Source organism: Macaca mulatta, chromosome 4 (genome assembly GCF_049350105.2).
Source record: "Macaca mulatta isolate MMU2019108-1 chromosome 4, T2T-MMU8v2.0, whole genome shotgun sequence".
In the NCBI taxonomy this organism is placed as follows: Eukaryota; Metazoa; Chordata; class Mammalia; order Primates; family Cercopithecidae; genus Macaca; species Macaca mulatta.
In genome coordinates, this window is record NC_133409.1 from 49,723,555 (window position 1) to 49,745,280 (window position 21,726).

The following is a 21,726-nucleotide window of genomic DNA, read 5'->3' on the forward strand; positions in this document are numbered from 1 at the left end:
TTACTTGGGAAAACTTTAAGCTCCAGCCCTCAAATTATTAGATAATTATAATAAATATTTACTTGCTGATTATCATTGTTTTCCCTTTTTCAATGACCTGATAGATAATTTTTTAGGCATTTAATTATTTTTGTCTTTAAGGCATGAAGCACAGTAGGTTTTAGATTCAATGCCAATTCATAATAATGTTTCATAGGAATAAAATAGTTGACTTGTTTATTTTTAAAATGCATTTTTCATATATGAGTAGCATTTGAAGCCTACACATTGGGAAGAAATTGAATAACACAGAAATACTTACAGTGAACATTTAGAGTTCCTATTCTTCCCCAATACCATTTTCTTTCCTGGGGGCAGCTAATATTAACAGTGGATCCTTGTACATTGAAATTGGACAAGAAAAATGGACAAATATTGCTAATTCTTATAATTTTTCCCCACACTATGGAAACAAATGATATTGGAACTCTGTGAGGTACATTTAAATCTATAGTCCAGATAGAGTTCGGAAGTGAATCCCACTACTTAATAACATCTTTCATTGATACAGCACATTTAAACTTTGAAGGTGTTTTCGTGGCTATGTGCTTGCTTTTTTCTGCTATCCTTCAATGTTTGTAAGTGGCTGTTAGTTGTGTGCAAATTTTAGTTTTCTGTTATTTGTTGGCATCATAGTGTTTTTCCTCTTTTGCCTGCATTTCCTTTGTCTCCATGGCTGGTTCCTTTTGTGCATGTAGCGATTGGACCTACATATTCTTACTCATTGTGTCATGCCCAAATACATTCTTAAATTATTTTTATTTATGCCATGCCAAAGCAATAACCTCCATTCTGGTACTTACGAGGTAAAATATTCATTGTTACTTTTATAAACTACTGTACCCCTTCCAGGTGACAAAACATTTGAAAATACATGAAATGGGTATTTCTTTTTTCCATTATTGATTTTACTGACTGGATTTTCCTGTGAATCATAGGGATAAAATATTATAAAATCCTAAGAGGCTGCTTATAGATCTCTCCTCACCAGCAGTAATATCTTTGGAATTAGGGGCTGCAAGATATTTCATATTACGTATTTCCTTTTCCTTATTCAAGAGCTTCTGCCGTGTGTATAACTGGGAAATCATGAAAGATGCCCCCAAGGCACACACCAAACTGTCTTCTATTTTCCAGCGCTCCTGTCTTTTCAGGCTCCTCCTCCAACCCCTTCCTTCTGGGTTCAGGCTCTCCTGCAATCTCTTGCCCTGACAATTTCATTACCCTTTAAATCTGACCCCCACTTCCTGTCTCTTCTCTCTAGAATTCATCTTTCACACCAATACAAGAGGTGTACTTCTGAAAGGATCTGGTTGTCTTCACTATTAATACAAGTTAATACAAAGTGCCATTAATACAAAATGTCCCTTTCTTGCCCTGAAGCCCTCCCTGCATCTCCACTGTGAGCTGAATCAGGTGGGGAGAATACAGTGGGTCACCAAAGACCACCCTAGACTATAGCCTTTCTCTGGAAATGTCACATACTTGCTAGGAATTCACATCCTCCTCCTCCTCTCTGCTCATCTGTCTTCAGCCCAGCTCATCACTACACCCACAGCTAGATAATCATTCCCTCCTCTGTGATTCAACTGCGTGTCATTTACACCTTCACGACCCATCTCAGGCCGTCTTTTATTATGGTGAGAAGTGTGTGTCTCTCCTCCCACTAGGCATGAGCTCTTTGAGGGTTGGCTCCCCGTCAGGCATAGAGCAAGTTAGCAGATGTGAATGTAATTGATGTGTCGGGCCTCTCTAGTGAGAGTGGATTGATACAGTCTAAATACCTGGTTATCCTAAGTGGCAGGACACCTGTGTAGTCATGCCTCTTCCTTCGATTGTTGAACAGTCAAAGGCACACATGAATGGACTTGCTCTGACCCGGAATCTGGAAGCGGGGGTGCTGGAGCTCCAACAGGCAGAACCAGGTTTTAAAAGTACTTTGAAAAGCATTTTAGGGTAAAAATGCAATACTTTCTAAGAGTAATATTAGTACAGATGATTTAACCCTGTTTAGGTAATATATAATTGATTTCTCATAAGGGTTTTTTTTTTTTCTTATTTGTGAACACATTTTAGTTTACTGAAGGGAATATTCATATATTCCCTACCTTAGATTTAAGGACTTTATTAGTTTTTGATAAATAAGTGTAGTAGCAATGTCATTGTTTATCTTCCCTACTAAGTGAGAGAGCACATTTTCAAGGTTGTGATTTTGAGGTTATTGAATATTATAAAGTGAAACAAAATAGGAACCTTGCTACCTTAAATTACTGTTTTAATTCTGGCTTCACAGTATTTTTTTTTTTTTTTTCTGGTCTATGTCTTAAAAAGCTGTGGACATTCCAACAGATGGGGGAGGAGCAAAAAAAATTCCAAGAATTTAGCTGTAATCAAGTCTCTGGAGGTAGTTGTGTACCTTGGAATCTTACTGTCTTAAATCCAGATTTACCAAGCTTTAAATTACCTCCATCCTTAGCTGACAGGATTGGGGGTGGGAGACGATGTGAGTCAGGATCAAAGGAATTGTTTTAATGACCTTGCAGTTCCTTTTCTGTGATCCCATAGCAGGGTGTTGCCCAGGTGAAATGCTTAGAAATCATTGCTTTTGAGCAGTGGTGGTCCGTGTAGACTTTGACCCTTCCAAACTAGAATATTTGATATTTTGATTTTCAAAAAATACTGTATTAGTAATTTTATATTTATTTGAATATTTGTGAGTAAAAACAGGAATGAGAAATGGCTGCCCCAGATTAGTACTTAGTTTATTTTTTTTTGCATGTGAAATAATGACATTTGCTTTAGAAATTTACTAGCAGTTTTTATATTTTGTTTTGGTTTATAAGAACTGAAGTCCCTTAAAGAAGTGTGTGTGTTGGCCGGGCGCGGTGGCTCAAGCCTGTAATCCCAACACTTTGGGAGGCCGAGACGAGCGGATCACGAGGTCAGGAGATCGAGACCATCCTGGCTAACGCGGTGAACCCCCCCCCCGTCTCTACTAAGAAATACAAAAAAATTAGCCGGGCGTGGTGGCGGGCGCCTGTAGTCCCAGCTACTCGGGAGGCTGAGGCAGGAGAATGGCGTGAACTTGCAATGAGTTCACGCCAGGAGGCGGAGCTTGCAATGAGCCGAGATCGCGCCACTGCACTCCAGCCTGGACCACTGACTGAGTGAGACTCCGTTTCAAAAAACAAAAGAAAAAAAAAAAAAAGTGTGTGTGTGTTCTGTAAGCAGATGGAGGTGAAGAAAAAAAATCATCATTATTGTAGATCAGAAGCCTTTAAGTGCATCAGCTGGGTAATTTTTAAATGGACAGAGAAACACTATTTTCATGTGAGCTGTTCCACGATCTTTGTAACCAACCTCTTTGCTGTGGAATTGTCTTAAAGATGAACTGCCTTTTGGTATGTTTGAAAAGCACAGGAAACATCTGCTACAGGTTGACTGTGACAATATTTTGCTTAGGCAAAGAGGAGATAGGATAGGGAGAATGGAAGGCAGAGCAGAGCTCCCTGTCTCCTGCCTTCACCCTCACAGCATTGATCTTCGGGACTTATAACCCTTCCCGTGCCGTGTCAAGCAGCTGCTAAGCACTTCTGAAGGGTGGGCCTTTCCTTCTGTACCGATTCCTTCCCATGAGCTGTATTTGGCCAGGTCTGGCCAGATATATAAGCAGTAGCAGTTTGAAACAGTTACAGGATAGAACAAGCATTAATGTTGGCAGCAATTAAAAAAGTGAAATCGATGCTTACTCAAACACGTGCTCATCTTGTCCGTTCATTCCTGTGGTTCCTCTAATGGGACATAAACACCAAAACTTGGATGTGGTAACTCTTATGGTCTTAATCTTGGTAATAATAAAGGAGTTAGTTTTGTAGATCTTAGTATAATAATCACTACCATTTAGTGCATTCTTCTATGTGGGAATCTCTGTTTTTCAGAACAACCAGACAAGATAGTTGTTATGATTCTAATTTTACAGATGAGTTACTAAGGCTCAAAGAAAAATTAGTTTCTCAAAGCCCCATGGCTAGGCAGGTGTTGAGCTTGGTAGTCAGACCTTAGAATTTCTTTATTTGGGCACACTGTCTCTTTTAGAACACAGCATGGTCAGAATTACATGCAGGATTTTTAGTAGTGAAAATATTACAGTGTGTACAGATTCCTTTCTATTCCTTTCCTCACTGTTGGGATGATCCATTGGCCTACATGGCTTGTCTGTCTGTTGCTTTTCTCTTTTTTCTCACGTCGAAGTTTAAGAGGGAGAATAGGAACAGATACATGTGAAATGTGTGTTCCCTCATGGGTCTGTGTGTGTCAGAGAGAGTGTGGGAAGGAGGGAGGAAGGAAGGCAGTCAAGTCCATAAAACTTCCTCATATGCCAGTGACTGGAGTAGTTAAGGCCATTTTGTCAAGTCAAAGCCAATTGTGGTTAAAACCTCCTTGAAATATAATGCTTCCATATACACTTTGAAAATTTTTGGCTGAGGAGACCATCATTTTTCCTCATTCAAAGTACAGTTAATGAATTTCCCAGTTATATAGCAGTAATGCATTTTTAAATTTTATTTTATTTTTTATTTTTATTTTTGCGACAGAGTCTTGCTCTGTTGCCCAGGCTTGAGTGCGTGGCGTGATCTCGGCTTACTGCAAGCTGCGCCTCCCAGGTTCACGCCATTCTCCTGCCTCAGCCTCCCAAGTAGCTGGGACTACAGGCGCCGCCACCATGCCTGGCTCATTTTTTTTGTATTTTTAGTCAAGATGGTGTTTCACCATGTTAGCCAGGATGGTCTCAATCTCCTGACCTCGTGATCTGCCTGCCTCAGCCTCCCAAAGTGCTGGGATTACAGGCATGAGCCACCACGCCTGGCCCCAGTAATGCATTCTTTAACAGTGCAGAATGGAGATTAGCAGTGCAGGAATCTGTGGTGACAAGTTAAGCGAGAATTTTTAAAGTCGTATTTTATGAACTCTATGAATGTCTTCACACTTTCTGTCTTTTTGCACTTCTGTCTTTTTTGGATGCCCCACTCTACCCGCTCTGAGCATGTCTTCCCAAGATGCCTTCTATGCTAAGATCTTGAAATGCTGGAGCAAACACAGAAATGACCTGTAACCAACTGAAAATATATAAGGGTAGCATGGACCTATGGAATCATGTCAGACAGACTGGAGAAGAGAGGAGGAAGCAGCTTGGGGAAAGTGTGCAATGGGACTGAAATGGCTTTCAAAACTGTGCCAAGAATAAACTAGATGCAGAGGTGCTTAAACAGGATGGTGTAATATTAATGGAGGACACACAGAGAAACCTAGCTAGATAAGCACTTTTTACTTGCCATCTTCATCAGAGAATGGCCTTCAAAACTAGAAAGTATAGAATAGTCATTACTGAGAGTGCTTTAGAGCCTGAACTAAGGACCACACGCAAAAACACTCAGAGTTCCTCCAGATGCATAAATCTGCATCCCAAGTGGGATTTTTACCCATGATCTCAGGGTCAGTCATGCCATAAACTTGTGAGAAATTACCAGAAAAATGGAGATGGAGAAATGTCCTAATTAAGAGGACACATTAGTTTTTAGAAGCTGAAGCTATAAAGTAAGTTTGATGTCAGTTCCTAGCCAAACTGTAAGATAAATAACCGACTAGAGATCTTTATATGTGCTTAGGAAAGAATGTGGTGGTCACCAGGAATCAACAGGGATACCACTAATAGGCCTTGTCCAGACTCATTTCCTTTAAGTACTACTTTTCTTTTTTTTTCTTTTTCTTTTTGAGGAGGAAGACTAGATTATTGGATGCATAGAGTGATAACATCTCACATTTGGAGATGCTCTCTCATTTAGTTCAAATAATGCTCACAAATGAACATTCTTGGCAAGTCTTGATTTCACCAAAGTGTTTGAGATAATCTCTCATAACCTTGTATAAACTAGTTAGATCTTTGTGATCAATTCAAACATTATAAGGATCAGAATAGGTGGTTCTGGGTGGCATATTTTAAGGACATTAAAAAACTGATGTAGATTCCAGAGCATGTTGATCAGAGTAGTGAGCAATACCTAGATGTCATGTCCTGCAGACATCATGGAAGGAATTGGGAACATGTCATCAGCAGAAGACTGGAGAAAAACATGGCAGTTGCCCACCTATGGAAAGAAATGACTTTGGTATTAGAGCTCAAAAGCTCAAATTATATCTACTTATTTGAATTCTCTTTTTATTTTTCTTTTTTTTGGGGTGGGGGGGGCAGAGTCTTGCTCTGTTGCCAGGCTAGAGTGCAGTGGTGTGATCTTGGCTCACTGCAACCTCTGCCTCCCAGGTTCAAGCAATTCTCCTGCCTCAGCCCCCTGAGTAGCTGGGATTACAGGCGCCCCACCATGCCCAGCTAATTTTTGTGTTTTTAGTGGAGATGGGATTTTACCTTGTTGTCCAGGATGGTCTCAATCTCTTGACCTCGTGATCCATGGCCTGGGTCTCCCAAAGTGTTAGGATTACAGGCGTAAGCTACTATGCCTGACCCTTATTTGCATTCTTTAAGGCCCAGTTCCAATGTTACCTTCTCTCTAAAGCCTCTTTCTCTTTGCAAAATGTTTGCTTTCACATATGTCTTTGAACCCCTATCACCATACACAGTAACTAGATTATGTATACAGTAGCTGCTTAATAAATGTTGGATGAAAGAATGGAGCAGAGCAGTGACTGTCCTGAGTTCTCAGATAAAAAGGCATCCAACGGCAGGAATGAGAGCTGTCTATTGTATTCCCTCCACCGTGCTATTTGTTCATTCCTGCTCTGAGTTACTAACTTTAAAGAAAAATTGTTCTAAATTATATCAGAGAAAAATATTTTATAGCTGATTAAACTTAGAAATGCATTTTTCCCTGTAATTTGCATTTTAAATCATACCTATTGTTTGCATTTAAGCAAAAAGAGCTAGTGTTTGGAAATTTTTAGAATGGTTACTAGCCTGTCGTCTCTTGAGGATTTTAGTCAAGAATGAAGAAAGTAATCATTTTCAAAGTTGGAAGCCTTAAAAAAAGAAATAAACTAAGTGAAAATGATACCATCGGAGCTTTAAGAAGTTGCCTTTGTTCCAGTGGCGGTAGATCTTGAGATGTAGTAGACTGAACGTCATGGAGTAATATCCCCCTCCGTTGTCGTGTTTGATTTAGGCTGATTCAACAGTCATTGAGAGGTGGATGGATGGCGTGAAAGACTTCTTAATGAAACAGCAGGCTGCCCGAGGAAACAATGCAGATCTACAGAGGCAGTTAGACCAGTGCTCTGTGAGTTTTGCTGATCTGGGGAATTTGTCATAAATAATGTTTTGTTCTTTTTATATGTTTTTTTGCTGCTATTATTAAAATTGTGAGAATATAACATAGCATTAAATCTAGATAAAATATCTTTCATCATAAAGCTTTTATGACTTTATAGCTAATAAAAGAATGAAAGATTCTTCATGTTTTTACTTCTGGCCATGGTTATAGAATTTAGAGAGGTTATAGAATAGAGAACAAGAACAATTTTAGTTCATTAGAAGTCATTGTATATTGCATTTCTTGTGCCACATGGTGAGGATTTAAAAAAAAAATGTAACAAATGAATTTGAGAAGTATCTGTTCATCAAATTCATTTGTTAAGTATGTTTTTCTTAAATCTTCACCATGTGGCACAAGAAAAGCAATATACAATGACTCCACATTGTGCACATGTACCCTAGAACTTAAAGTATAAAGAAAAAACAACCCCTCCCAGAAAATGAATTTGCTAGTAATAGTGCATGCAGTTTATATTTGGTTAAATCATTAGGCTTCTCTACATTAATTAAAAGACTGTTCCCTGCTGAGAGTCAGGTATTTCTGATCTAATTTGTCAGATGGCTATATCAAGCACCCAGGTGAAATGAGTTTCTTATGGCACAATATTTCTTAAGTAGTTAGAACTAATGACTCTTAAGCAGTCTGCTTCTATAATATTTGCAGGGAGATAAGCAGACAAACTATAATTATGGCATCCACTTATATAGTAATGAACTCAACATGCATCTTTTATGTGTTTAGGCATTTGTTAATGAAATAGAAACAATTGAATCATCTCTGAAAAACATGAAGGAAATAGAGACTAATCTTCGAAGTGGTCCCATTGCTGGAATAAAAACTTGGGTGCAGACAAGACTAAGTGACTACCAAACCCAACTGGAGAAACTTAGCAAGGAGGTGAGTTTCTCAACGTTGCTATCTGTGGTTTTCAAGAGATGTAGACTGTAGCTGCTCTTAACTGACTAAATGTATTATGACCCATCCAGTTTGAAAAACAATGGTCTAAAATAACTCCAGCGTGGGTAGCAAGCTGGGGCAAAAAAAGGGCATCATTTTTTGAATTAAGAGAGGGTGCTGATTGTGCAGTTTGGCTCACGGCTTACCCATTCTTGTCTTAAACCTGTCTTGAAACACATTTATGACACTTGCTTTACCCCTAAAACATTTGAGTGTGACCATTTATTTACTTAGCAAATATTTCTTAATCAGTTGCCAACTGTCAAGCATCATTCTAGGCACTGCAGGTACAGCATTGAACAAGGAAGAAGAAACTCCTCTTAAGGAGCTTACATTCTAGTGAGGCAGATGGATAACAAATAATATCATGGAGGAGTAGCAAGGAGTTAGGGCTAGGTGGGTTATTTCAAATAGGAGGGTCAGGGAAGGACTTTCTGAGATGGGGACGTTTGAATAAAGAACTGAGTAAAGTAAGAGATTAACCTTGTAAAGTTCAGATAAGAACATTCAGGCATGGAGAATAGCAAGTTTTAAAACTCTGTGGTGGGAATGAACTTTGTCTGTTTAATAGAGAATGAAGGCAGTGTAGAGAGGAGTTAGTGAGTTGGAGAATGGGAATATTTGAGGTTAGAGGTAGGCAGAGGATGGATTAGCTATGGCCTTGGAGGAAAGGACTTGGGATTTATTTCAAGTATGATATTACACAGAAAGGAATTTGAAGGGTTTGAACAGGGAAGTGACATGTGATATAGATCTTTCAAGGTCACTCTGGCTTTTTGTTTTGTTTCCTTTTTTTAGCAACACTATCTTGCTCTGTCACCCAGGCTGGAGTGCAGTGGCAGGATCCTTGCTTACTGCAGGCTTGAACTCCTGGGCTCAAGCAATCCTCCTGCCTCCTGGGTAGCTGGGACTATAGGTGTTCACCACCATGCCTAGATAATTTTATAAATACTTTTGAGCCAGATGCAGTGGTGCATGCTTGTAATCCCAGTACTTTGGGAGGCTGAGGTGGGTGGATTGCCTGAGCTCAAGAGTTTGAGACCAGCCTGGGCAACATGACAAAACCTTATCTCTATAAAAATTACAAAAATTAGCCGGACATGGTGGTATGTGCCTATAGTCCCAGCTACTTAGGAGGCTAAGGTGAGAGGGTGGCTTGAGCCCAGGGGATGGAGGTTGCAGTGAGCTGAGATCATACCACTGCACTCCAGCCTGGGCGAAAGAGCCAGACCCTGTCTAAAAAAAAAAAAAAAATTGTACAGATGGGGTTCTGGCTCAATGCTTTGGGAGGCTGAGGCAAGAGGATGGCTTGAAGTCAGCAGTTTGAGACCAGATGCCAGTCTGGTCAGATGCTGCTGACTTCAAGCCATCCTCCTGCCTCAGCCTCCCAAAGCATGGAGATCACAGGCATGGGCCACTGCACTCAGCCTCTCTCTAGTTTTCATGTGAGTAGTTTGCTCGGGGAAGGCAAGAATGAAAATAGAAAGAATCCTTATAAGGTTACTGCAATCTTGGAGAGAGAGGATGGCCCCATGTACTAGAGAGGCTAGAGAAGTAGTGATGGAGGGCATGAGAAATACTAGGTTTGAAAATAAAGAAGAGACCTAAGGAAAGAATTGGATGTGTGATAGGAGAAAAAGTGAACGGTCAAGCATGACTCAGAATTTTTGCAAAGCTTCCACTTTGTGTGAATTGTGTTGTCATTTACTGCAATAATGAAGGAGAAGCTTTTGTGGGTGTAGGTGAAATGATGACTACCATTCTGGAAGGGTAAATTTGATGCTAGAAGCTAAGGAGGAAAAATCAGTAACAGAGAATGTGGGGTCCCAGATGCTAGGTGGAGAAAACTTCACAGTGCCTAATGCTGAGGATTGCAGGGGCCAATCAAAACAGAAAATCAAGCTTTAAATTTGATAAGAAGGAGGCATTTAATAACCTTGAGTAAGTAGGGTCAGCGATCTGGTGGGAAAAATAATCATAGTGGAGAGTGTCAAGGAGGGTATGGGAACTGAGGAACTGGGACACCAAGCATAACCAACTTTGAGAAATTTCTCTTCAGGGGAGCAGATAAATGGGTGGGTACTGGTGATGGGAATCCAAAGAGGTGGTTTTGTTATTTTTTATAATGAGAGATATTAAATGAGAGATATTAATGAGAGGACCTCTCATTTAGAAAAACATGATGGTGCAGAAAGAGATTGAGATAGGAGAATTTCTCAAGTGAAGTCTGTGATTATGTAAGGGTGAGATCCACGATCTAAGTGAAGATGTTGCTAGAGATATGGTTTCTCCATGGTAATGGAAGGGAGGAAATGATATGGAACAGTAGAACTGGAAGGTATTCTGTCTCGATTGCTTTGATTTTTATTAGTGGAATAATAGTGAGGCTATATATAGCTGAAGTGAGTGACAAAGCAGTGAAAAATAGAAGTCAATGTGAAATATAGGCATACCCCACAGTCATGTGGATAGTACATATTTCTTAATAAAATGCTTTTGGCTAATGTTTGTATCAGAAAAATTTATATTTGCATAACTGAATATTTTGCTTTGTTTTTGTTGTTTTACCCAACTAACTTATTTTGAACACGTTCAAATGTAAGGAAAAGTTAAAAGAATGATAAAAGGAGCAGCTGTATATCCATCCATTCAGAGACTTGCTAATGTTTTATCACCTTTGCTTTCTCTCTCTCTGCCGTTCTCTTTACACACACACACACACACACACACACACCCTTTTTTTGGGTACTTTTGAACAGGAAATTGAAAACATCATGACACTTCAGCCCTAAATACTCTAGCATGATTCTCCAAGCATGAAGGTATTCTTCTGCAAAATCACAATACCATGATCACACTTAAGAAACTAATAATGTTGTACTCTCACCTCTTACCCTAGCTAAATTCAAATTTTTCTCAATATGCTGTAATCTATTGGCATGTGCCTTAAGGAACTGGGGTTTTTGAGGAAATACATAGAGAATGGTTTGGAAGTGGCAGTGAGGATCAAGGAAGGTGATAATTAGAAGTTTGTATCTTTATCGATCTATCCATCCATCCATCCATCCATCCATCCATCCATCCATCCATCCACCCACATAAATATGACAACAAAGAATTCATTGTGAATTGCTGATTCAAAATACAGGAATAAATATATGGGAAATTTAAAGTGTCCTTAGGAAGGAGGTGTGAAAATTATCTAGAGCATTTCCAGACTATTGCATTGCATTGACTAGTACAAATGTTGAAGTAGTTTTGGACAAACACAATTTTGTCAAATTTTCATTTTGCGAAAAGAACAGGCATATAAAACAAATCAACAACAAAGATAGTTTATTTTGTCTATTATATTCGTGATATCCTGTAAAACAGGAACATTTGAATGCCAAAAAATAGAAAGTATATATTCTCAGGATAATTAAAGATAATTTTGAGGGTGTTTTGTGGTTGTTGTGGTAGTGTCTTTATTTTCTTCATTTGTGTTTGGATCTGTGAAAATTATATTGCTGACTAGTGTTCAAAAAGTACACATACAGAGAATTTTCTGGAAGTGGGGCCCAAGAATCTTTCTCTCTCTCTCTTTCTCTTTCTGTGTGTGTGCATGTATTTTAATGAAAAGCTTACCAGGTTAACCTGATGATCAGCCAGGCTTGGGAATGGGATTGTGAGTGTTGCTGGCACCAGTTCCTTGGTTACCCTGTGGGGACAGTGGAAGAAAAGCTCTTGTTTGGTCCTGTCTATTTTTATGCCAGAGATCCTATTTGGAGAGAGGGACTGGAGCCTCTATCTCTTGCTTAACTTTATAACTTCCGTGAGAACCATCCAGTTCCTGTGCTGGCCTTTGGCTACTATCAGCCTAGCAGCCAAGCAGGCCCTGGCAGTGTGGCCACTACTGCAGCATTTAATTTGAGCATAAGGCTTAACTTGTCACGTAGGGGTTGGACTGTGACTGCAGAATGATGCCTTCTCTCACAGTAGAAGTCAGTTTGTTGTTATGGGGAGGAGTGCTCTGAAAATATTTCTTGACTTCTCTGAAATTTTTAACTAAGTTACTGAATCAGAATCAGACAACTATTTATTTTTTTACTGTAACTTTTTTGTGTCTGTGTGGCATATACAAATATAGTAGATATCAAAACCAAAATTTTACAGAGCAGTGTTTTATGACATCTTTAATACCAGCCTATCCCTCGCTGCTTTTTAAAAGTGAAATCTTAATGGGAAGTGCAGTTAAAAAGAAGAAAATTGACATTTTGGTTGCTTCTGGGCTTTTTTTTTTTTTGAGATGGGGTTTTGCTCTGTTCCCTGGGTTGGAGTACAGTGGTGTGATCTCGGCTCACTGCAACCTCTGCCTCCCAGGTTCAGGCAATTTTCCTGCCTCCACTTCCTGGGACTACAGGCATGTGCCACCATGCCTGGTTAATTTTTGTATTTTTAGTAGAGATGGGGTTTTGCCGTGTTGGCCATGCTGATCTCAAACTCCTAACCTCAGGTGATCCCACTGCCTTGGCCTCCCAAAGTGCTGCAATGACAGGCGTGAGCCACCAAACCTGACCGGCTTCTAGGTTTTTTGTTTTTCCTTTTTTTTTTTTTTTCATTATAAACAGTGCTACATTAAATTTACTTCATATATGTGCTTTTACTGTTATAGATTCCTACATCTGGGATTACAGTCAACAGTTATGCGTTTTCAAAATTATAATAGATATTTTGAGATAAGAGTATTATCCAAATGTGGTGTAGAATTCCAGTCATAAGATTATTTTCATTATTGCTTATATTCCACAGCATTAGCACGAAGTGTATGACATTTTATCTGAATTTTTAAAGCATGCAATTTGTTGTGGAAAGTTATCACGTGCCTTTAAATATGAAGAGCTAAAACTTGATATTGAACACATTAACATTTGTTTATTTGGGGGAATGGTTTTTCCTTTGTAGATCGCTACTCAAAAAAGTAGGTTGTCTGAAAGTCAAGAAAAAGCTGCGAACCTAAAGAAAGACTTGGCAGAGATGCAGGAATGGATGACCCAGGCTGAGGAAGAATACCTGGAGCGGGATTTTGAGTACAAGTCACCGGAAGAGCTTGAGAGTGCTGTGCAAGAGATGAAGGTGAGGCGGGGACAACCAGTGCCAACAGACTTCATGCCTCCCTCCTCCCTTTAAAACCAGCCCATCAATTGTCTCTCCAACTGTCAAGCACTGTGTGCACATAGCATCTTTCACAGTAGATTTTTGAATTAAAAAAGTGTAACAGGGTAGCTGCTCTGATTTTAGCAGGGGAAGGAAGCCAGGAGTCCGCATGTATGGCTTGGCCCATGAGTTGAGTCCATGAGGGCCTGTGAGACAGGCTCTTAAGTTAGACCTCTGGGAGGCTACAGAGAATGATTTAAAACCCTATGGTAGTGGGCGTGAGGAAGAATGATCATTTTTTTAAATTGGGGTAAATACATATAACATTGGCCATTTTAATTTTTAAGTGCACAATCCAGTGGCATTAATTGCATTCATCACTATTTCCAAAAATTTTCACGAAGAATTATTCTTTGCAAGGGGAACAAAAGAGACCTCCCAAGTTGTCTGAGGTTTGTTATTATTTTCCTTGTACTGATCTTCCAGGTAATACTTACGGCACATATGAACACCGACGTTTCATTAGAGCAGGTAGGAGTAGCGGTAGGAATGCATCAAGGGAGTTCTTATTAGTTGGATTCACTGGATACATTTCCTGTAAATTTGTACTCCTATGTTGATAGTCTTGAACACTCTTTTTTTATATATAATAAAAGAACTGGGCATCATTCCCAAATTTCTAACACAGCTTCAACTGTCCTTGAGTGTTCAAGCCAAAGGAGATTATGTTTTCAAAGCTTTTTTCCCCTATAAGCTTAAGCAACACAGTGACTGTTTTACCTCAAAGTTAACTTGCCTAGAAGTGTAACTAAAGCAAAAATCTCTGTGCAGAGTTTTTTTCAAAAAAGGGATTATGTGACATTCATACATTACTATACATGAATCAAAGTGAATATGACAGGAGACTTGTTGTAAGTGCAGCTTTTTTTGAAAGATTTAAAAATACTCAGTACATAGGTATTTTAAAATAGGCTACCATGTTAAGAATTGTCTCATTTATTATCTTTCTTTACACTATTGGCATTGTAGTTCTTTGGATTTTAAAAGTTGCTATAGATGAGATTTGAGAAAAATGATATTTAAATATTTGATTGGGCAACATTTTATTTATTTTTATTCTTTCAAACAGCCATTAAGACTTAGAAAACCACTACACCTAATTACTTTCCCCCAAAGTAAGGAAGTTCAAAACCATTAAATAGTAGAGAAAAGTAAAGGGGAAAGTGAAAGGCTATTTTATTTTTATTTATTGCCATTAAAAATAATGGCATAAACCGCAATTACGTTTGCACCAACCTAATAGGTTGATTTTCCTGAATGTCAGATTGTTTATCTTGAGCACTGAGAAACAGCTATTTCTGGATCAGATCATCTCAGTCTAACTTTATCATTGAAATGCTATTAATTAGCAGAAGGATACATGTACCTGTGTTCTAGAATTTTTAAAAAAGTTTAAATTATTTAGAGAACCTTTAAAGATACTTCTACCATAGTGTACCTCAATTTTTGTGAAAATGTATTTATCGCAGTGTAATCTGCTCAGCCCTCCAGTGATAATCAAAATTCACTCACTTAAATTCCGATCTTGGACCCAGACTTTGAAAATGCTTCATGTCAGTAAACATAATTGGGATAACTTATGTTAACACTGCTGTTATGAAATGAAAACATTTGTGGGGGCTGAGTACATTGGATGCATGAGTGAAATTTTAGAGTTAGCATTCTTATTTCAAAAACACTCACTGGGCTGGGTGCAGTGGCCCACGCCTGTAATCCCAGCACTTTGGGAGTCCGAGGTGGGTGGATCACCTGAGGTCAGGAGTTTGAGACCAGCCCGGCCAACATGGTGAAGCCTCGTCTCTACTAAAAATATGAAAATTAGGTAGGCGTAGTAGTGGGCGCCTGTAATCCCAGCTACTCGGGAGGCTGAAGCAGGAGAATTTCTTGAACCGGGAGGCGGAGGTTGCAGTGAGCAAGACTCCATCTCAAAAACAAAAGCAAAACCCCACAAAGAACCATTCACTGTTACCTATGTAATGTAGTGTTTTGATAGTTAGAATCATCCAGATGTTTTAACTTTGGTTTAATTCTTGAAAAAAAAAAAAAAGAAAAGAAATTGGTTACTGAGAAAGGGAGACGTTTTTCAAGTTCATCCATCCTTTCTTGGAACAGAGGGCAAAAGAGGATGTGTTGCAGAAGGAGGTGAGAGTGAAGATTCTCAAGGACAACATCAAGTTATTAGCTGCCAAGGTGCCCTCTGGTGGCCAGGAGTTGACGTCTGAGCTGAATGTTGTGCTGGAGAATTACCAACTTCTTTGTAACAGAATTCGAGGAAAGTGCCACACACTAGAGGTACATTATTATTATTATTATTATTATTATTATTATTATTATTATTCAGTGATGTATTTCTGAGATCCAAACTCTGTAATGTTTTGGCCATTTTCAAATCTTGGAGAAAACTTCACTTTTCTTTCAAATTCTGGATCATAAAGGAAAAATAGTTCTTGGGAAATAGTTTGATAAAAATGAAAGAGGGGTTAAAAATAGGAGACCAAAATCTGTCCCTAATTATCAGAAGGTTCTTGGACAAGTCATTTTATATCTTCAAACTTTATTTATGTGTGCAATCCAGGTTTTCATGTAGCAGATGATCTGTAGAGCCTGTTCCAGTCCAAAAACTGCAGAGCACATTGCAAGCCTCTCTTTTGTTTTGTTTTGTCTTGTCTGGTTGAGTACACAGAGAGGAATTATTTTCTTTTGAGTGGTATTAAAGTTCGAGAGTCATCTGAAGGAAAAACAGTACTTAAATATGTGACTGTTTTACTGGGCCTTAGATAAAATACCTTTCTTTTTTCTTCCTGGCCATTACATGTAAAATGTAGATGATTCTATGAAATTTTTTTAAACTAACAGTAAGGTTTTGCTTGTTTGTTTTTATAGTAGTATGATTGTTATTGCTTGTTGGAAGATTTAAGAAGGCTTTCAATTTACAACAGTTTAATTTACATTCAATTTAATGTAAAACAAATATTTGTATTGTGGTAAATCCTGAAATGGTAAAAAATGGCAACTGCAATATTTAACCTAAGTTCATTCATTACTTTGATCATTCATTCATTTGTAAATTCATTCATTGCTTGTTCTAAACCAATTTTGTGCTAAAATAAATATGTATCATTGAGGCAAGTTAGTAAGAAAGCTACTTGTTTTGGGATCCATCTGCTTCTTGGGAGTGATCTTCTTTGAGTCATCTTTGCTTTCCCATTAGAAAAGAGGTCATGCTTGCAACTGAGCAGATTTTTGGTCTGCTTTTTGCTTGTAGAAATAGGGGAATAGAAACTCTTTTCTTTTATTCTAATTCAGTGGTAGGCGAATTATGGCTGAGGATTTTGTTTTGTTTTGTTTGAGACAAGGTCTTGCTCTGTCACCTGTGCTGGAGTGCAGTGGTGTGATCACAGCTCATTGTAACCTCAAGTGACTCTCCTGTCCCCGCTTCCTGAGTAGCTATGACTACAGCTTTGCAATGCCACACCTGGCTAATTATTTTTTAATGTTTTCATAGAGATGGGGGTCTCGCTATGTTGCCCAAGCTGGTGTTGAACTCTTGGGTTCAAGCCATCCTCCTGCCTTGGCCTACCAAAGTGCTGGGATTACAGGCATGAGCTACTGCACCTGGACTGGCTGAGGGATTAAATCTAACTTGTAGGTTGGTTTTTGGATACCTGGTTAACTAAGAGTAGTGTATACATTTCTTAAGGGTTGTACAACACATAACCCCCTCCAAGAAGAATCTGTGATGGGAACCAAATGTGTCCCCCAAATCTAAAATATTTACTGTCTGGCCCTTTGTAGAAAAATGTACTGCCCCCGATCTGGTAAGCATACTTCATATGGAGTGTGGACCAGCAGGTGCCTTCACTCATTTATGTAGACCAGCAGATGCCTTCACTCATTTAGTACATTCAAGACGACCAGCCCAGGAGGCATCCAGCTGAATTCTTTCTCTTAAACTTACCACTCAAATAAGTTCCTCTTATAAGGGATTATAAATTTATAAATGTATCCACCCACTACACAACCCCTGGGTCCCTGCTCTGGAAACCTTAGAGGGGAATGAGTGATCAAAACCAATATAGTAAGAACAGTATAACTCCAGTTTTGGTAAAATGTGGCTTTCTTCTTATATTGATATGGCCTCATGAACTTAGAAAAAAGTTGGGAAGGCTACATTGCAAACTTTTTCAGTTAGCTCTGAGTTGGAATTGGGTGGGGCCCAGGAGATTTCAATTTTCTATGAGATAATTTTTTTAAAATTTACAATTGTGAGTAATATTTTTCTTTTGTTCAAAAAACAATTTTTTTTTTTTTTTTTTTTTTGAGACAGAGTTTCACTCTTGTTGCCCAGGCTGGAGGGCAGTGGTGTGGCCTGGGCTCACTGTAACCTCCACCTCCCAGGTTCAAGCGATTCTCCTGCCTCAGCCTCCTGAGTAGCTGGGATTACAGGTGCCTGCCACCACACCCGGCTAATTTTTGTATTTTTAGTAGAGATGGGGTTTCACCATGTTGGCCAGGCTAGTCTTGAACTCCTGACCTCAGGTGATCCACCTGCCTTGGCCTCCCAAAATGCTGGGATTACAGGTGTGAACTTCGCCTTTAAAAAACAAACTAAATAATGTTTCTCTCTTGTTTTTCCTACTAACTATATAGTTGTATTTTTGACATTTAAATCAGATCATGGAATTTATTTTAAAGAGTGAGGCAGCCTCTTGCCCACTCTTTGCTCCACACCCCTCACCAATTGGTCTAATATGATTTTTTTTGGATTATTTTATTTTATTTTTGAAGTTTCAACTCCATCAGTTTTTGAATTCCTAGATATACTCACATTCAGATGAAATTATTAGTGATTAAAGAGAATGTGTAGCACTAGATACACGATATATGAAATGGCTTTTTGTCTAATTTAAACTTTTTCATGCTTTAGGAGGTCTGGTCTTGTTGGATTGAACTGCTTCACTATTTGGATCTTGAAACCACCTGGTTAAACACTTTGGAAGAGCGGATGAAGAGCACAGAGGTCCTGCCTGAGAAGACGGATGCTGTCAACGAAGCCCTGGAGGTTGGAACCCACAGTCTCCATGGCATTTCTCTTTGTTGTGATGAGGCCACACGTGTTTACAATGAGGAATGTAATGCTTTACGCAGGCAAATGCATTTGCTTCCTCAGTCATTTTCAATGTCACTTGCATTTTCTTTCGTAGCCTGAAGTGTTTATACAATCATATGTATTTAGATTATTGGTGACCCACTATATCAGCCTCAAGATGTGGTTAGCTGTTTCACAATTTGTAAATTTTAGACATGTTGAAGCACTCTAGTGGTTTTCCAGTTTATTTTACTAGGCCCTGGACAAAGCTCTGCCATATGTTATTAGGACAACTGCTCTCTTGTTTTGTCAACAAGTTATTTTTACTCACTAAACACAGCACTGACGGTTTACAGGGGCTTCCTGTCTCTTACCTTCAGATGTTAGAAGTTAAAAGACAGTGGTTGAGGCATGGGATCTTGTCGTAGGAGCTTATCTTCAAGCCTGGACTTTGAACTCATTGAGGACAGGAAATGTACCCGATACCTTGTTATTCTTCTGTTCCCACCACAGTGTGTAGCACATGCTAATTTAATAACCATTTCTTAAATGAAATACAATACAAAGGGGGTGGGTCTGCTTAACAAAAAATAAAAGGGGAAGGGGTAGATATGCTTTTAAAAATGTCTTGGTACCATGTGGGAACTGAGTGGACAAATGGATTGAAGGTCAGAAATGAGTAAAATGTGGCACTTACATTCCAGGAGATGGATGCTCTGCTAGAGAAAAGATGTCACTTCTCAAATATAGCAGAGTGAGAGACAGAGTGAATGAAAAATATGAAAAGCTTAATTTTTTTTCCTAATGTAAGAGTGAATACATGTACATGCTAGAAATATGGAAAATAAAGAAAAGTGTAAAGCAAAACTCTAAGATAAACATTTTAAAATGGTTTGTAGATTTCTTCCTAACTACTGTCTTTTATATATGCATACTAGATGGTAGTATATTGGATCAAAGGCTTTGGGATCTTTTATTTACTTATTTATTTTTTATTTGAGACAGAATCTCCCTATGTTGACCAGGCTAGAGTGCAATTGTGTGATTTCGGCTCACTGCAACCTCCGCCTCCTGAGTTCAAGCAATTCTCGTGCCTCAGCCTCCCGAGTAGCTGGGATCACAGGCGTGTGCCACCACCCCAGCTAATTTTGTATTTTTAGTAGAGATGGGGTTTTACCATGTTGGCCAAGCTGTTCTCAAACTCCTGACCTCAAGTGATCCACCCTCCTCGGCCTCCCAAAGTGCTAGGATTAGAGGTGTGAGCCATCGCGCTTGGCCAGGCTTTGGGGTCTTAAAGGCTTTAGAGCCATGTTGGTATCTTTCCTCTTCTTTTGACTGCATGTATGTAGGCAAGTTATTTAACCTTTCTGAGCTTCAGTTTTCCCATCTGTAAACTGGGAATGCTATTTAGCCCATATGGTTAATTAGATTTATGTATATAAAAAGTGTTTATATAAAACAATGCCTCTTATTCTGCGTATATTGTAGAAAAATGAGTACTTATTTTTAGTAACGTAATTAATAAAAGTTGAGCTAATTTTGTTTGCATAGTACTGTCTCCACCTTTAAACTTTGTTTCAGATTGTAAACATTTCCTCGTATAATTAATAATTATTTTTAACTTTTTATTATTCACTTATTTATTGTTTAGAGACGTGGTCTCGCTCTGTTGCCGAGGCTGGATTCCAGTGGTATGATAGCTCACTGCAACCTTGAACTCCTGGGCTCAAGTGATCCTCCTGTCTTACCCTCCCATAATTAATAATAGTTGAAATTATTTTTGTGAAATTATATTATTATATATCACGTGTGCTAATTGCTCATTTTTATGCATTTTTTAATACTGGGATGGGTATTTTTTGTGAATTAGTAATTTTCTTAATTTTTGGTTCTGTTCCTTAGGTAGATTTTTAGAAAATAGAATTACTTGTTTAACAAATAGACATTTTGAGGATCCTTGATACCTTTTGCCTTAGTAAATGCATTATTATTTTTTTTCCCCATCTCCATTCCAGTCTCTGGAATCTGTTCTGCGCCACCCGGCAGATAATCGCACTCAGATTCGAGAACTTGGCCAGACTCTGATCGATGGGGGGATCCTGGATGATATAATCAGTGAGAAACTGGAGGCTTTCAACAGCCGATATGAAGATCTAAGTCACCTGGTGAGAGTTGGGATGTGCATGGGTGTTGATTAGGTATTGATGAAGTGGAGCTGGCCCTAAGCTCTATATCACAGAGCTTTAATGTTGGGAAAATCTTTAATGTTGGTTAAAGTTGGTAACCAGTGCTCACAGGGGCATTGAGGGTATTGAAGTACTCACTAGGGAAGAATAGATCTAACACTCTAAGGCAGAATTTGATGATTAAAAAAATTATTTTTGAGATGATTTCCTACTTGAAAAATATTTAATTTTCATTAAGGATCATATGATAGCTGTATCTAAGAACAACAACTCATACTATCCTAGTAAATATTAGTGCCATGATATTTGACATAAGCTGCAAAGCCATAGTCTCTTAGTTCATATCTAGGTTGTAACATACATATTTGTATCACGAATTAGAGAAAGAGCACTTCTTTTATAGGAAGGTTGGGTATGAATATTAGGTACTTCCAAACACATTAAATAATAACTGTTGATGTTCAGCCCATGAATAACATCAAGCTTAAACCAAAAGTGCAGTAAATAGTAGTTTGATATGTATATACACCTATAGAATTTGTTTTAGGCTTTGGAAAAAAAGAGACTCTGATGTTTATGTATTAATAGACATTTTTCTTATGTTTTATATTCTTATTGGCAGACATTGGCTGATTCCTAAAAATGCTTTAAAATTATAATAAATAGCAAATTTTTATCTTCTGTTTAATGCATCTTTTGGGAAACCTTTACATTTTTGTATTTCGACATTGTATATAGAAAGAAGTAATAATTAGTAATTCAGCTGCATGGTACATAAGATCCTAGTGGGACATTTTCACTGTTATCATTAGTAATTATTATTTATTTATAAAGAAGGCTAAAGTCTTGGAGGAAAGCTTTTCTAGTCTTTTCTTAATGGCCAGAATATATATATTCTGCTATTTATATTTGTGTTGGGCAACTAATGATTCAATTT

At 38.4% G+C, this 21,726-nt stretch overlaps 1 protein-coding gene across 9 annotated transcripts in view; it reads left to right on the forward strand.

Annotated features, from left to right (window-relative positions):
* The window catches only part of UTRN (utrophin), a 576,786-nt gene that overhangs the window by 178,118 nt on the left and 376,942 nt on the right, over positions 1-21,726 (forward strand). For all 9 annotated transcript variants that reach the window (XM_015137213.3, XM_077999492.1, XM_015137214.3 and 6 more), the window contains 6 exons: positions 7,212-7,325; positions 8,103-8,258; positions 13,263-13,433; positions 15,627-15,806; positions 18,442-18,576; positions 20,619-20,768. In XM_015137213.3, the coding sequence (XP_014992699.3) occupies positions 7,212-7,325; positions 8,103-8,258; positions 13,263-13,433; positions 15,627-15,806; positions 18,442-18,576; positions 20,619-20,768 (906 nt within the window). The remainder of the gene's footprint in view (positions 1-7,211; positions 7,326-8,102; positions 8,259-13,262; positions 13,434-15,626; positions 15,807-18,441; positions 18,577-20,618; positions 20,769-21,726) is intronic.